General features: G+C 43.6%; 2 protein-coding genes across 12 annotated transcripts in view; both read left to right on the forward strand.

Annotated features, from left to right (window-relative positions):
• Nucleotides 1–9,684, forward strand: part of PRDM10 (PR/SET domain 10) — a 98,737-nt gene extending 89,053 nt beyond the window's left edge. For 3 of the 4 annotated variants that reach the window (XM_086383137.1, XM_086383140.1, XM_086383138.1), the window contains 3 exons: nt 1,074–1,242; nt 4,129–4,232; nt 6,760–9,684. In XM_086383137.1, coding sequence (XP_086239263.1) covers nt 1,074–1,242; nt 4,129–4,232; nt 6,760–6,957 — 471 coding nt within the window. In that variant the 3' untranslated portion in view covers nt 6,958–9,684. Of the gene's footprint in view, nt 1–1,073; nt 2,178–4,128; nt 4,233–6,759 lie in introns of all 4 variants that reach the window. The other variant, XR_015157387.1, reaches the window with a different exon arrangement.
• Nucleotides 9,685–10,758: 1,074 nt separating this feature from the next.
• The window catches only part of NFRKB (nuclear factor related to kappaB binding protein), a 31,186-nt gene continuing 24,853 nt past the window's right edge, over nt 10,759–17,091 (forward strand). For 5 of the 8 annotated variants that reach the window (XM_086383129.1, XM_086383133.1, XM_086383134.1 and 2 more), the window contains exons 1-3: nt 10,759–10,823; nt 13,262–13,418; nt 15,852–16,053. In XM_086383129.1, the coding sequence (XP_086239255.1) occupies nt 13,284–13,418; nt 15,852–16,053 (337 nt within the window). In that variant the 5' untranslated portion in view covers nt 10,759–10,823; nt 13,262–13,283. Of the gene's footprint in view, nt 10,966–11,930; nt 12,001–13,261; nt 13,419–15,851; nt 16,054–17,091 lie in introns of all 8 variants that reach the window. The other 3 variants (XM_086383131.1, XM_086383130.1, XM_086383132.1) reach the window with 3 other exon arrangements.

Below are 17,091 nucleotides of genomic sequence, written 5' to 3' on the forward strand. Positions count from 1 at the left end.
GCCCATTAGGCTCCTTTGTCCCTGGGATTCTCCAGGCAAGAATACTGGAGTGGGTTGCCATTTCCTTCTCCAATGCATGAAAGTGAAAAGTGAAAGTGAAGTCGCTCAGTCGTGCCCGACTCTTAGCGACCCCATGGACTGCAGACTACTAGGCTTCTCCGTCCATGGGATTTTCCAGGCAAGAGTACTGGAGTGGGGTGCCATTGCCTTCTCTGGTACTTGGCAAGGAATCAAGGAAAATCATGTAAAAGTGGTATTTGAGTTAGGTCTTGGAGGAGGGTATGATTTTGACATGGTAACTGGGAGAGGTTGTATGATCTGAATATGCTGTCATTGTGAGGAAGACATGGGGGGAATGAGTGAGACAGACACAGACATGAGAAATTGTGGTGTGTCTATAAATTGTGATGTGGTGTCTTAGTGACAGGAAATTGTGCTTGGAAACAAGGCCAGGAAGGTGGTTTGGAACTGAAGTGTGGACGGCTTGAGTGGCAGACAGTGGTGGTGGGGGGTGGGGGGTTTATCCTGTAGACAGAATGGGTCCCTGTGTTTATCTCCACTAACTTGGGGGTATCTAGTGCACGGAAGTGGAGATTCCAACTTCTGGGTTCAACTTCAGTTTGTGTTACAGGTTAGTTTTGTGACACAGGAAAGTCATGGAGCTTCTTAGTTTTTTTTTTTTAAAAACCTATGCATTGAATATAATTATACTTCCATTCATTTACTTTTCTAACAATTAAGTCTTTGGATACCCTTGTAGATAATCATCCTTTGGAAGGTAATTAGGATTTCATAGTTATGATTGCTTTTCATTAATTCTGTTCTTATTTAAAATAGGTCTAATTTTAGGGACTTCCCTGGCGGTCAAGTGGTTAAGACTGCGCTTCCACTGCAGGAGGCATGAGTTCAATCCCAGGTTGGGGAACTAAGATTCCACATGCAGTATGGTGCAGTCAAGAGTAAAATTTACTATTTTAACCGTTCTGCATTCAGCGTTACAATTCCCATGAGCATGATTTATTTTCTTCAGCAACGAGTTGACAGTTCACGCATCCCACTCTCTTTCTCTCCAGGTGGCTGGGCAGCCGCTGAGTCCCTCCCCACAACAGTCTCAGCAGGGGCTCAGCCCCCCCCACGTCGCAGGTAGCTCCTCACAGGGCCAGGCCCTCCAGCAGCCTCCCCAAGGCTCCACGGTCCAGCACACGTACCTCCCCAACACCTGGAATTCCTTCCGTGGCTACTGTAAGTAAGGCTGGCACTCCAGGGTGCAGGTGGGGAACCTGCAGCTACAGGGCGGAATTTCATCGGCTTTATCATCGATTTTCTGGATTAAAGGTTCATTAGCCATTTTCTACATTCTGTGGAGCTTGTACTTCGATGAGTTTCACGATTCAGGCAGCGTCTGATGTCAGGGCCACCCCGAAATGACATTTTTCTGAGAAATCAGGAATATTGCTGCAGCAAGTGTAGGCAGGTGGTTTAAGTAGTATAGTAGCTGCATTTAGGATTTGAGGTCATGATTCATCTCTTCTAGCCATGTTTATTGAATGTGTAAATATCAATCACTGTGCGAGACTCTGTGTGTACAAAAGATGAATATTGACTTTCATACACATAACACCACACAATAATCATGCTAACCAAGTTTCATTAAACTCTTACTGTGTGCCAGGAAGGATTCTACACTGAATCTATATCACATCTACTATCCGTAGCAGCCTCCTAGATAAGTTATCAGTACTTGCATTTTATAGATAAGGCAGTTTGGACACAGAGTAACTCATCCAAGGAACACAGCTACTAAGCAGAGGACTAGGGCCCAGGCAGCTTGGGCACAGAGTTTACACTCTAAACCAGCACACTGTGCTGTTCCTCCTCACCAGACAGTCTTGGGCTCTGAAACTGTTATCTCACTGTTATTCAGTCACTCAGTTGTGTCTGACTCTTTGCAATCCCATGGACTGCAGCATATCAGGCTTCCCTGTCCATCACCAACTCCCGGAATTTGCTCAAACTCATGTCCATTGAGTCGGTGATGCCATTCAACCATCTCATCCTCTGTCGTCCCCTTCTCTTCCTACCCTCAATCTTTCCCAGCATCAGGGTCTTTTCCAGTGAGTCGGCTCTTCGCATCAGGTGGAGACAGATATATGAGTAGCTGATTTCAAAACCCTGAGGTTAGTGTTACCAGAAGCAGTTGGACTGGCTGCCAAAGGTCAGAACAAGTAGAAATCTTGGTGGGGACAACAGCTTTGGGTGTCAGCTGAAAAGTATGAGACCTTTATCACTGAGGACATGGAAGAAACAGGAATAGTAACAGTTAAGAGCTCCATAGCAGGAACTAGGAGAACAGGGGCTGTGTTGGTCTCTGTCTTACTACTGATTTTGTTTTTTGGACCATCTTGCTGTGATTGATCTTAGGCTGTGTTATGTAGATTTGGTGTGGAGACAGGCTCAAACGCTACAGTTTAGTTATCTTTACAATCTGTCCTCTTAAATACTGGTGGTCACAATGAGAGCTGAGCCTAGTGTGTGTCAGGAAAGGCCTCCTCCTCATGATGAATCCCAGTAATCCTGGTAAATAGACTGACATTTACACTCAGTTTCATTCCGGTGAGAAGAATGTGGAATGATGCCGACAGTCATGGTAGTCATAGTAAGAACTAGCATTCTAACCTGGTGAAACAATCTGAAATTTCTTATTTGGAAAAAAAAAGTTTAAAATATACAAAAATAGGGAATTCCCTGGCAGTCCAGTGGTTCGGACTTGGCGCTTTCACTGTGAAGGGTGTGAGCTTGATCCCTGGTTGGGGAACTAAGATCACACAAGGTGCACAATGCGGGGGGAAAAACCCCCAAAAACCATATATATAAACACAGAAATACACACACACACACACACACACACACACACAAACAGAACAGTAATGAACTTCCCTGTACCAATTATCCAGCTTCAGCACTTACCAGCTCTCGGGTGGTCTTGTTTGATATGTACCCACTGTCATTCTCTCCCAGTCCTCCAACTATATAATATATAATATAATATATAATATATAATATAATCATTCATAAATGTTAGTATCTATCTCTAAAATCAAGGCAGTGAAAACAAAAAAACACAACTCCAGTCTCATTATCACACCTAAAAATAAATTACAGTAATTGGTTAATACCGTCAAATGTCCAGGGTTCATATTTCTGTGACTGTCTCATAAATGTTTTAACAGTTGGTTTTTCAAATTGGGTTCCAAATAAGGGCCCGTACATTGCCATCGATCATGTCTGTTCAGTTTCGTTTGGTTTATGTGTTCTTTTTCTTTCTCCCAAGTTGCAGTTAACATGTTGATGAAACTGGGTCACTTGTGTTCCCTTTTGGATTTTGCTGTTGACATCCCTGCATTGTCTGTCATTTAAGATGCTTTCCTCTGTCTCTTTTATTTCCTATTGATGGGCAGTTAAATCTAGAGGCTTGATCAGATCAGGTTCTATTTCTTTTCCCCCCAAACACTGCATAGCTGTTGATGTATACCTCCATCAGGAGGCACATGACGCTTGTCTGTTTCCTTTACCCTGCCATTTCATTAGACACTGCAGAGTTGTGCTGTTCTGATGCTATCACACTCTTCTTCTTTTTTAATAAACGTTTATGTACTTGGCTGCACCAGGTCTTAGCTGCAGCACGCGGGACCCTTTAATTGCGTCATATGGGACCTTGTTCCCTGACCAGGGATTGAACCCGGGCCCCCTGAATTGGGAGAGCAGAGTCTTACCCACTGGACCACTAGGGAAGGCCATTGATTCTATCATCCTTTATACACTTATTGCTAGGAAACGTCCACAATGAAAACAATTTTACATTAACTGTCAGGTTATTATGGGGTACAATTTGCACAGGAACGGCAGGATAGATGCTTTAAATACTTGGCTCATCTCCTTAATTTACCAGTTTTCAAAATAATGAATTGTCTCCTTGTATTATCTAATCACATCAACATAAGACTCTGGGAGCAAGCAAACCGGTGGAAAATGACTCAGTAGGGAAAGTGGTCACTGGTGAGATATTTGTTTTTACCACTTGTATTGAAATCTGAGACTACTGAACTGTGGTTCTTTCCTGTTTTTCAGCATCAGAGATTCAAATGATGACACTTCCCCCAGGTCAGTTTGTGATTACAGACAGTGGTGTGGCAACTCCGGTCACCACTGGCCAAGTGAAGGCGGTCACTCCGGTAAGCTGTGCTGCTTGGAGGGTTTTCCTGTTTCCCATGCTGTACCACCCCTGCCCTCCTCCCAAACTCTTCCTCCAAACTCTTCCTCCAAACTCTTCATATCTGAGTTAGAAGTATGTCTTCTGTTTTCCCATAATATCTGTGGTACTGTATGATAGCACAGCTTATTTTAATTATTGGTTCACCATCTTTTCCTAGTAGGCAACGAATTCCTCAAAAGCTGGGTCCTAGTCTTTATTATCCTTAATGTCTTGCACAGGAGGCTGGGCTATAGCAAATGCTCAAGAAAGATATATTCAATTAATAACTACAGTGAACCTTCTGGATCCATATATGTATTTCTTGTGTTGTTGTTTAGTCACTAAGTCATGTGTGACTCTTTTGTGACCCCATGGATTGTAGCCTGCTTGGCTCCTCTGTCCATGGGATTCTCCAGGCAAGCATACTGGAGTGGTTGCCATTTCCTTCTCCAGGGGATCTTCCTGACCCAGGGATGGAACCTGTGTCTCCTGCATTGGCAGGCAGATTCTTTTACCACTGAGCCACCAGGGAAGCCCATACATATAGATACATGTAGATAATTAATCATCTTTTTATGTGTTTCTTAGAAAGTATATGAGTCTTCATGATTGTTGATCCTCAAGTAGGGAGAGAATAACATAATGAATGTGTTATGAAATTCTTTTTTTTTTTTTGGTCATGCTGTACAGCTTGTGGGTTCCTAGTTCCCTGACCAGGAATCCATACCCTCTGTTGTGAGAGCAGAATCCTACCGACTGGACTGCCAGGGAATTCCCTGCCATAAATTATTTTGTTGTATTGCACCTGCTACCTTTGTTTTTATCCTCACTGGGTTCTTCTGGCCTGCCTCTGGACGACAGAGTGTATAAATTTAAATTAAGAAAGATATTCTTAACTAGCCTGGGATATTGAGATGTGCCCAGGGGAAGACTGATTACTGCCCAAGAGGCCTCAGTGTGTAACACGGTAGTTTAGTGGCCTCAGAAACCTGGCTTTTTTTTTTTTCAAATCACACCAAGAGCTCACCCGTTTCTCAGCACATGAGTTCATGTTAACTAGACTGAGGAGAGTTGTATAAATCTGGAGTGACACTTTTGTCATGGAAACAGTAACTAATGTAAAATGGAATGGTCTCCCTGGCATGATGAGTGAAATTTTTGCTCTTTTTGTGAGTCCCACAAGGACTTACTGACTCTTTTTAGGCCCTGCCACAGTATACATGGGGCTTCTCTGGTGGCTCAGTGGTAAAGAATCCGCCTACCAATGCAGAAGACTCGAGTTCAATCCCTGGGTTGGGAAGATCCCCTGGAGAAGGAAATGGCAACCCACTCCAGTATTCTTGCCTGGGAAATCCCATGGACAGAGGAGCCTCATGGGCTACAGTCTATGGCGTCACAAAGAGTCAGACACGACTGAATGACTAAACAACAGCAACAACAACAGCAGTGTACACACAAACAAATTTACTGTATAGTTTTGGTCGTAGATTATCTGCAGCCCACCTATGAACCACTTAGGTGTCCATGGACCCTTGGTCGAGAACCAGACCCCTCCAGCTAGAGAAAGACCTATTTGGGAAACTAAATGCTGATCAGAGAGTTGCTTTGATGAGCATGGACTCAGAACATATGCTCCAGATAAATCAAATTCATATTTGGCTGTGGCTTTCTCTCCGGACAGTCCTTGGAAAAGCTGCTATCAGTTTTCCTCTGTGACTTTTTTCTCTCTCAGTCTATATTGCTGACCAATCTTCCTTCTGACAGACACATCTTTTCTTTAAAAATGTCAAGGTAGCTGACATGGAGATGTTTTTTATCATCAGAGGGAAAAATGAGGAAAAATTAAGACAGTGTATGTCTTCATAAAGTCAAATGTATTCAATGCACAGGACTTTATTCTAAGACTGTGTTCTTCCTGTGCTTTTGAGTGTTAAAATGTCTCTTATTTGCCAGCAGCGTTTAAAAAATGATTTCACTTGGCAAATTAAAATTTGGAAACATTAATTCTTACTTTAATTTTGCTGGGTCTTTGAAATTCTGAACTCTGGGAACCATTGATCTTGACTTGGGAGGGTTCATTCTGCCTCTTTAAGGATAATTTAACTATCTCTTCTTTGATCCATTTTGTATTCACCTTTAGACATTAATTGATACAGTCACCTTATTTTATGAATTTCTAAATTCTTAGGGACAATATATACCACGTTTCCTTTGCCAGGTAGGTTACCATCATGATGCAAATTTCTGTACCTGATGTTTCTCACTCTATCATTTGGTAGGACAACTAAGGTCCTCCTTTAAGTCATCTTTGTAGTCTACTTCTGTGGCTGAATCATCCCCCCAAAGGACTCAGGTAAACCATCTCCCCCCATAGGTGCCTATTTGGGTTCCCCTTATAACATTTCTTTGCATATTCCTTCTCTCCTCCGCCCCGCCCCCCCGCCTCCATGGCTCTCACTCCGACATCTGGCCTCAGATTTCTAAAGATCCTTTTCTTCCTGCTCTAGGGTCATTATGTGTTATCAGAAAGTCAATCAGAATTGGAGGAAAAGCAAGCATCTGCTCTCTCTGGAGGAGTCCAGGTTCAGCCAGCTGCACACAGTGACTTGGACCCCCAGACCACCAGCCAGCAGCCCACCCAGTACATCATCACAACTACCACCAACGGGAATGGGAGCAGTGAAGTGCACATCACTAAACCCTAACTCCTACCCTCAAGCCAGAATCAAGCAGTCACATCATGTCTTTTCTTATTCATATGTCTGGAAGCTTCTGACACTTACAGCTCCTTTTTAAGATTTATCATTCACTCAAGAGTTTGGAAATCACAGTTTTGATCCTCACCAGGGCTTATTTTACCAAGATCATCTTTACCAAGTGGACTCTTCAAATCCTAGGAGTTCCCGCCATGGGATGGAGGTCATGCAGATTTCAAGACGGAAAAACTTTGCCTTGCTCTTGAACTGGTTTTTTTAACCCATGGATAAGCCTTACTTTTCCTTTGTGGAAATATTAAGTGATGTATTGTATTGTACCAAAGGTGGAGAAAGGATGTGCCGAGTCCACGGCCACTGGACTTCTTAATCCCAAGCCACGGCACCAAAGGCAAAGGGGCATTTTGTAGGTGCATATTAGGTCAGAACTGCTTCCTCTTGTGAGTTTGCATTTTCAGTAATTTAACAAAGGGAGCCCACTGAATATGAAAATTACAATGATGAAACCTTATGATGGTCTGAAGGAAAAACTGTCATCTAAATTTTTCTTACTGCTGATTTTTAAAAAACTTGCCATTTTGGGGAAAAGCGCTGTTGGGCTCTTGGTAGTGCTTTGCACAGACCCTGGTCCTTAGCATATTAGGTCAGAACCTCGTGTTCTGACAGATCTTACTTTATTACTCCGCAACTATGGACTCCCTGTACAAGGAAAGGTTGCTTGATGTCAGCAGAATTTAAACTCCCACCTTAAAGCTTGGCCTCCCATTCTCTGGTTGAACTTGTATGAAGGAGAGACTGGAGATGACAGTATCAAGGAAAATGGCTAAAGCAACTATACAGAGAGTGAGAAGAACTGAGACCTCGTCCTGCCTCTCAGGATCCGTTTACCACTCGTTGATAAACGCGCCAACCCCTGCTCTTCCCAGGTGTACCTGCAACCCTCACTCACAGCACGCAGTGTATTTTAGTCCTTCCAATACTGTCTTAAAATGAACATTCTTTCAGGTTGGATGGAAAGGTGGTCTTCCTTCTTTCTTAACACTTTAAATATATTGCAATTCATCTGGGCCTTTTGGTAAGATAACTAACTTCACACCTTGGGGAAAAATTTTAAAAGGTAGGACCATTTATAATGTCTGTTAGGGCAATTATAAGGGATCTGGAAGAAACCCAATCTTCATATTACATTGTTAGTTGGGAGAGGGAGAAAATTCTGCCTCAATGATAGTTTTTCTTATCATTGTTCCTGTTTGGGAGTCTTAGTAGCTATGAATTCAGCGGGGGAAGGTACTTCCCTTCTTTTTACTGTACATTCCAGTTGTGCACAGAAAACATTGCAGAAACCAGTATGTATTTTTTGTGACATACATTTTTAGAATAATTATGGAAATGGTAGAATTTATCATTCCAGAACAGGAAGACTGACCTTCAGTTTCAAATGAAGTTAACTAATTTATTTTATTTACATTTCTGGGTAAAAACTGGCTCTACAAATTAAGAAGCATAGTAGCTTCTTTATGGTAAAGATACCTTTCTGAAAAGTAAACCATTCTATTGAAGTAACTTTACTAATATGTAGATTTTGCACTTTATTCCTGAGACCTCATTCACGTAGTTAGCCCTGAACATTTAGGCACTAAGAGAACCTGAGAGTTCTTAGGTAGTTGTGTGGAGAATGAAAATGGACTCTGTTTCTTTGGTAACAAAGGTGATGCTGGTGTTTTCAACAGAAAATACAGACTGTGTGTCACAATGCAGAGATTCGGAGTCCCACAGTCCTCCACTGTGATGGTTACAAATGCCCTAGTGTCCAGCCTCAAAAGATTTGCTAGGTAAAGAGTATCAGGCTTTCCCAAAGGTCCAGTTTAGTTTTTTGGCCCTGTTGGCTTCCTTTTTTATTTGAACCATCAATGTACCTCCTCCCCTCAGGAATAACTTGTCGACTAAGATGGAAAGCTATCATTGAATGGAATGTTCATTTTATGCCAGCTATTTCAAGTTTTAAAATACACAGAAGAGAAAAAATATTGTGCAAGGACTTCTGTTTCTTTCCCATCTAAGTTCTTTCTTTTCCTTTTTTTTTTTTTTCCTTGTCCTTATGTGGAATAAGTAAGGACTCTAGAACTATTGATAATTTGTATATTATCAACCAGAGATGCAGGTGTGGCAGTTGAGCCAAACAACTTTGCTTTAAGATCAGGTATTCAGCACATTTATTTTAAGGTAATGGATTTTGAAAAGGACTTGGATTTGAGGAGATGGCAGATGATAAGCCATCTAAGACCCAATTTGAAAAAAAAATTTTGTAGCCACTGTTTATACTGTGATCTCTCCTAGGACACGCTGGCACTGTAGACTTCAGTGCAGTGTGGAAATTTTGGAGTAGGTTACATACAGATTTTACATTTTTACTGTTTGATTTGTGCCCACATAAACAGACATTTCATCATGTAAACTTTCAGTTATTCTGGAAAAATCTATTGTTTTGGTCTTCTTGAATTGTTTTCTGATTTGGAATTGTCCTTTCAAAAAACTCTTAAGACATGTAGGGCTAAAAAGCACTTCGTGAGATGCTGAAGCTGACCCACAGGTTGGAAATGTTGACCCTACCCTGTTATTTAAATGTGAACATTTATGTACATTCAGTGAGTTATAGTGTTAATAGTCTTGTGCTACTCAGCAGGTGTAAAAATTAATAAATATTTTTTTTAATAAACATCCTACTTGTTTGTATGTGTACAAAATACAAGAGCTTCTGATAGTTACTTTTTTTTTTTTTTTAATAGTACAACTTACATTGTTTTGACTCTGGTTTACTCTGGTGTGGTCAGAGACACAAGGTCTGGGAATTTATGGATGACAGTACGGAACATTGTTCCCCTGCTCTTTTACTTGGTGGTGTGTAATTCCAGACCCCTCCCAACAATCTAAAGGGAACTAGAGGCAGGCGTGCAGTCAACAAGGGAACAGAGATTGGCTTTGTTTGGAAACCACTATTTTCCAAGCAGGAGGAACACTAGTTTGGCCTGCCAGCTTGTCTGACATATTTCTATGCAGAGAACAGAGGATGGTCCCCGAACAACTGGTTGGAAGTAGCTGTGTAGTAAGAAGTTCGAAGCCGTTCAAAATAAAACCTAGTGAGTTAGAAGAAAGGGGCCTAGGTTCTTAACTATCGAGAATAGTTGAGAGAAGGTATAGTAATAGAGAGAAGGCTATCCAGTTTGATTTAAAATGTATTTTAAATGTGTGTGTACTTTCTTTCCGGACGTCGAGGATCCAGGGATGGGAGAGAGAACTGGGGCCACGCCGGGGTTAGTTGGAGCGGCACAGGCTCTGATTAGCATTCTCCTCGATGAAACTTGAGAAATCACAAAGTAGGAGCTAACAGCGCACCACGCGGCTGGTACAAAGATTCTTGGATGGAAAGTGCTCAGGTGCCAGGAGCAGGGTATTGCGCTCTGCAAACGTTAGCTAATAAAACTGCTTTCACTCCCTCAAGTGCTCCGGAGCTTCAGCTCGCGCCCAGGTAAAGACTGGCCACACCGGGTTCGCCCTCCGGACACTTGTAAGCCCGGTGCGATCGACGAGCCAGACAGCAGCCCTCCAAAGTCCAGCCCTGAGGGCTCTCGGCACTGTAGGCTGTGTGCCTTGCGAGCCCCGCCCCGGCATCCCCGGCCCCGCCCTGACCGCCACGCCCCCGGCACTTCCAGGCCCCGCCCCGCGCAGACCCGCCCCTTCCGCCGTCCGACCCCGGAGCGTGCACGCACCGAGACGCCTTGCGGGAGCGAGCGCGTCCGGTCCGGGAGCCCGCGGACTGAGAGGTGCGGCGGGTTACGAGACCGGCTCCCGCGGCGCAGGTGAGGGCGGGCGGGGGTGGCGAAAGCGTTAAAGTGTTGTGTGGGCAGCAGAGGGAGGAAGCGAGCGGCCGGGTGTCCGAGAGTCGCTGGTCCCTCGGGCTCGAGGCAGGGGAGCGGGCGCGGTGGGAGCCGGGCGGCCTGGGTGGGTGGGGGTTAGGGTTAGCGCGGTGTGGGGGAGGGGCCGTGGGCGCGGAGGTGGCCCGGGACCCGGGCCTGGGAGCTGCGGAGGGGTTTGTAGTTTGAAGCGGGCGGCTGCCGCGGCCAGATCCTGGGGTTTAACTTCTGTGTTGGGGAGGGGCCGGGAAGAAATGTTCTCCCAGGTGCAGAGGAAGGGCCCTGGGGAGAAAGGCCTTCCTGGTTGGTCAAGCGGTGCAGGACGCCGCAAGAGTTAAAAACCCTAAAAAACCCTTGGCTTCCGGGGTCCCGACCCTTTGTCAGCGGCCTGCTTTTTTGTGTTTTGAGATTCTCTAAAGAATAGTGGACAGGGAGGCCTGGCGTGCTGCGATTCATGGGGTCCCAAGGAGTCGGATACGAACTGAAATGAACGGAAAGAATAGTTGCAGGGCATAGGTTGCCACTCGGATAGATTACATTTAGCGATCCATTCAGTGTAATTGAAGAAACCGGTGAGCAGTTTGAGAAACAGGTGGTTCTCCTAAGAGTCAGGTAAAACTCTGCAGCTGTTGCCCTCTTCGGTGCCAGTTCTGGTAAGAGGGCTTTATTCTGAGCATCAGGTTGCATCTACTTTTTTCTGTTTTGTTTCTAAAAGTTTTGTTAAAGGCAGATGCCATGTGCTTTCTCACCGGTGTCAGTAGTTTAGGCATCAGAAGTGTTCAAGATGCCGTCCTTCATCGTGTACTGAAGGGTGATAGGACATAGTCCCTTGGGGACCACGCAGCTGCTTTGAACAGGAGTCTTTCCACTGTATCATTATGTAGATTTGACATCTCTTCCAGATAACTAGAAATAATTAGCGGAAAGGCGCTTGTTTTAACAGTAATATTACAGGCCTGCTCTTTATCCTTTGAGAGTTTTTCAGAATGAGAAGTCATTACATGACTGCATTAAGTTATATAAATGCATCCATCTGGAAATGATTCACTGCAGGCTTCCAGGATTGGAAATAACTGTAGAGAGGACCAGAGGACCAGGTCCTGCTCCTCTTCATCTTAGATAGGTAAGGAAATTGATAGCTGGTTAGGTAAGATGTGCTCAGAGTCGCTGAGATGAGACTAGGAGTTTGGTGTGTTTTTATTCCTTTCCATTTGGTAGGAATCAGAGTCAGAGAAGGGATTTAGCAAATGTTTGTAGAGTGGTTGAGTTCAGCCTCCCCTTGGACCAGTTTTTAATAACTATGGCCTCTGCTTTGCACCTAATTCCAGCCATCAGCCTTATGAGATGCTCTCTGAAAAAATTTTCATATGTATGTTTCTAAAGGTAGCCAACAGTGTTCACTTATTACAGGAAGGAGAAAAATAGCATTATATTTACGTGGTTATATGTATCAGCTGGACCAACTGAAGTGCATTGGCCACTGACTTTTAGTGTTAAGAACATGGATTTGCAGTCATGCACACCTGAATTTCAGTCCTGTCTCTGGGGTTGGGCAAGTTGCCTATCTATTCTGATCCTAGGTTTTAGTGTCTGTAGTGCAGATGTAATAACCCTATCTTGCACACGTATAAGAATTAAATCAGTTATATGAAAGACCTGGCAATAGGCTGTCATTAAGTAACTTAGTGTTACTTTCTGAACTTCACTAGTCTCTGGATTTTCAGTCAATGTGAAGGAACAACAAAGAGTTGCTTAAAAAACAATATTAAGTAAACTATATTAGTGTGAGAGATTTCAAGTGTTGGTCGCTCAGTCATGTCTGACTCTTTGTGACCCCATGGACTGTAGCCCACCAGGCTCTTCTGTCCATGGAATTCTCTAAGCAAGAGACTGGAGTAGGTAGCCATTCCCTTTTCCAGGGGATCTTCCTGACCCAGGTATCAAAACCTTGTATTGCAGGCAGATTCTTTACCATCTGAGCCACCAAGGAAGCCCCCAAAGTAGTGAAAGTGTTAGTCCCTTAGGGAAGTCTAAATGGTGGACTCTGATCTAGTTACCATTTAATCTGTAAGTCTCATTTTGCTTGTGTGTGAAATGAAGGTATAAGAAATTCTGTTGATTGGGGAGTTGCTGTAGAAGTGTTCTGAGTATTGGGGGAGACCTACTGGATAGGATGGATAAGATGTGAAATTCTGATGAGGATGTGGTGAGAGGGAGGGAGAAGAGCTGTTTAGCAGTGGTTAGGGTTTAAGGATAAGGTAAAAGAAGAAATTAGAGATTGAATATTTTCTGGGTTGGATATTTTGTGAAGGAACATTAGTGTCAACAGATCCCTGGGATTTCTGCCTTTGTGTCTCATGGTCTGACTGCACGGATTTGTCTAGCTTAACCTGTGGAATGTAAACAATGGATTCCTTGGACCATATGCTGACGGATCCCTTGGAACTGGGCCCGTGTGGGGATGGCCAAGGCTCGCGGATCATGGAAGACTGCCTCCTGGGGGGCACCAGGGTTAGTCTGCCTGAGGACCTTCTGGAGGACGTGAGTAGTGACATCCACACCGTTGTTTCCTTCTAAGAGTTCTTCTCTACAGTCTTTTCTACACTCTGCAAGTTTTCAGGATTTTGTGCTCCCTTCTTTGTGATTTTCTACCTTGCAACCAGAGAGATGTTTTAAGTGTAAATCGGTTTAATATTCTGATTAAGGAAGAAAGTATAAGCTGCATTCTCCATGTTTAATAACGTGTTCACTCGATAATATGGCGTAAGCCATATTTTAACAAGACAATTTTCAACAGTTTGCTAGTTGTTTTTTTTTTTTAATTATTTGGCCACTCAGCCTGCGGGATCTTGAGTTCCCCAAGCAGGAATTGAACCTGCACCACTGAGCAGTGGAAGCAGAGTCTTCTTAACCACTGGATCGCCAGAGCAGTCCCAAGAAGTTTTATATTTAAGGACAGAATTATGTGTATCTTTTATATTAGATGTTTACCCAAGTTGTGAATCATGATACAGAATGCATACATTATCTGTCCATAAGGTAACCAGCTTTCTAGTCAATTAATAGTTCATTTCTTGAGATAGTATTAATAGTGTGCTTTTGGCCACTTTTCACAGTTGAGCTGTGCGATCATCATCGGCTACCATTTATTTAGTGCTTATTATGTGCAAGGCACTAGGTCCGCTGAAACATGCCAGAGTTCAAATATACGGACAGGCATAGAGTATCATATGGTGAACATCCATGCGTTCGGTTTGGGGAGACTTTCATTTAGTCATATTTGGTTCAGATTTTTCTTTCATCATATGTTTAAAAACTGTAGATAAAGTTAAAGCCACCATTTTGCCCGTATTGCCTCCTTTCCCAAAATAGCAGCTACTGAACTTGGTATATGTCTTTCCCAGCCATGTTTTCTTTGCATGCTCTTTCAAGTAAACCTCTGTATGCCGTCCAGTCAACCAGCAAGTACTTGTTTTACCTAAGTACCTGCTCTGTGCCAGGTGCTGAGATGCCAGTAGTAACGTGGTGTGCAGATGCGGGTTTGTGCGGGGACCTTAGGGAGCGGGAGCTGCTGAGCTGCCCGCCTGCTGAGACGCCTGCAGGTGGTTGACTTCTCGGTCGTCTCCTGCTGACGCCCTTCAGTGTCTCCCTTGTCTGTCCTTGTCATTTAGGGTAAAGGGACAAGTACTCACCGTGTTCCTAGGTCCCTTGCTCATGTCTTACTGTCTGCTGCTTCCCTTGCCCTCCTTCTTCTTGAGCTTCTTGATGTTGCCTGGACTTCTGTTTGTTTATTTATTTACTTGGTTGAACCAGGTCTTTCTTAGGGCGGAGCAGAGTCTTGGCCATGGACCACCAGGAAAGTCCCCTGAACTTTTTTTTTTAATTAAAAAGTGAAAGGTGTCTCACATAAGAATATATAAAGTACACACACATACACACACACACACATATATATGGAGTTTAAGCTGTAATAAACACCTGTGGAGCCCCCACTTGAATGCTAACTCTCCTCTTCTCCCTCCCTATTGCCCCTAAAGGTTGCTGCTGTCTTTTGTTTTGTAGTAATTATTCTTTTATTACTCTGGGTTTTGGTCTGTGGGTTTTTAACCCTTCTGCCTCAGCACATTTTCCTCTTATCCCTTGCCGTCTTAGACGTCACTTGGTATGAAAGGTGTTCTCTGAGACCATAAGTCTGGGAGGTGTGCTTCTCCCCTGTACTCACGGGTAAACTTCCACTCCATTGCAATAGCTTGTTTAATTGTTCTCCCTCCAGACGGTATATACACTCGTCCATCTTAGCTCACAGCACTTAGGATGGATGTTTCCTGTATGTAACTGCCGAGTGGAGAACAGACCCGGTCCTGTTGCTTCGGGTTCTCAGCAGATGCCCTCAGCTCTTCAAGTTCTCACCTCCCATGTGGGCTTTTTCTGCCCCTCGTCTTGAGCTGAACTGAGATGTTCACCATCCTATCCCCTGTTGGCAGAAGTGGTTTCTAAATGAGATTCTCTCTGCTGAGCTCATTCTCCTGAGGATTATTATTTACTGCTGGGTATAAGATTGTGATTTATATGTAATCTTTACTGGTCTCTCAAGTTTTTTTTTTTTTTTTTGCTGTCCTGTGCCGCTTTTGGTATATTAGTTTCCCAACCAAGGGTTGAACCCGGGGCCCCAGCAGTGAAAGCATGAAGTCTTAACCACTGGCCTGCCAGGGGATTCCTGACAAATCTCTCAAGATTTCAGAATTGAGTAAAGATCAGTGGAATTTTAGTTTGTTTAAAAAACATAAGAACTTGGATGGTGTTGATGGTTGCACAACATTGTAAATGTACATAATGCCACTGAACCGTATACCCTAAGATGGACAGAATGGTAGATTTCACGTTATGTGTATTTTACCACTTACGCGCAGAAAACTTAAAAACTTTGTTTTTTTTCCTCGTTTGCTTTCCTCCTGCTTTTCCTGATTCTCCCAGCCCGAGATCTTCTTTGATGTAGTCAGCCTGTCAACGTGGCAGGAAGTGCTGAGCGACTCGCAGCGTGAACATCTCCAGCAGTTTCTGCCCCTCTTTCCTGAAGACAGCATGGAGCAGCAGAATCAGCTCATCCTCGCCCTGTTCAGTGGGGAGAACTTCCGCTTTGGGAACCCTTTGCACATCGCCCAAAAGCTTTTCCGAGGTGTGTAGCCCCCCAGTCTTGTCTTTAGAGGCATGGGGGTGGAACACGCCCCGTTCTGTGCGCGCTCCTTTCTCGTTTCTCGATTTTATGTGCAGATGCTGTCCCCTTAGTCAGAGTGATTTCAGGAAGCACTTTGCTGCCTAGGCTGTTCTTTTTTTTAAAAAAAAGATTTTCACTTAATAGGAAGCATAAATCATAGTAGGTATTGCTCATTGATTTGTTATATGAACCCAGCTGTGTAGCCACCACTGAGATTAAGAAGCAAAACGTTATTAGCATCTTGAGGACACCGTTTATGACTAGTCTTCAAAACTCACTAAAGACAGTTTACCGTTTGGTTTATCACACATGTGTATGTGTGTGTGATGCCCATACACTTTTTTTCTGCAGAAAAGTTGACACTTTCCCACCAGGCACTTCAGCATATAGTGTATCTCTTAGCAAAGACGTCCTTCCACATAATCACAGTGTTAATACCACACCCAAGAAACTTCACAGTGAACAGGAAATAGCATAGTAGCCCTTGTTCAGATTTTCCCAGTGGTTCAGTGTCCTTCATGGTCAGCTTTTAAGCCAGGTTGCGCTCATGGTTTGTGTGTGGTGTGTGGATTTCCTGTCTCTCAGCTCCCTGAATCTGGGACCTTTTTTCCCTTGTCTTTCAAAATACATTTGTGACAAGCCCAGGACACTTGAATTGTAAAATGTCTTGCTTTCTGGGGAGTTACCATGTTGTTTCCTCACGATATAAATTTGGGTTAAACATTTTGCCAAGAAAGGAAATGGGAAATTTTCATCCCCCAACCCCACCCCCACAGAGGGCATGTGAGGTCAGTCTTGCTTTTGATCACTTGGTTCTGTGGTGTCTGCCGGGCCTACTGATTGTAAGGGCACCTTTTTTCATTTAATTAATATGCAGTCTATAGGGTTGTACTTACAGACCATGTGATAACCTTATTTTCAAAAAGCCTTTGTTTTCCCCAGTGGTTTTAGCACCCACCAATCCTTTCCTGAATCCATAATTACACTGGGGATTCCAGA

The sequence above is a fragment of the Bos grunniens genome, chromosome 29 (genome assembly GCF_055505025.1).
Source record: "Bos grunniens cultivar Pamir isolate PY7600 chromosome 29, Bosgru_T2T1.0, whole genome shotgun sequence".
Classification (NCBI taxonomy): domain Eukaryota; kingdom Metazoa; phylum Chordata; class Mammalia; order Artiodactyla; family Bovidae; genus Bos; species Bos grunniens.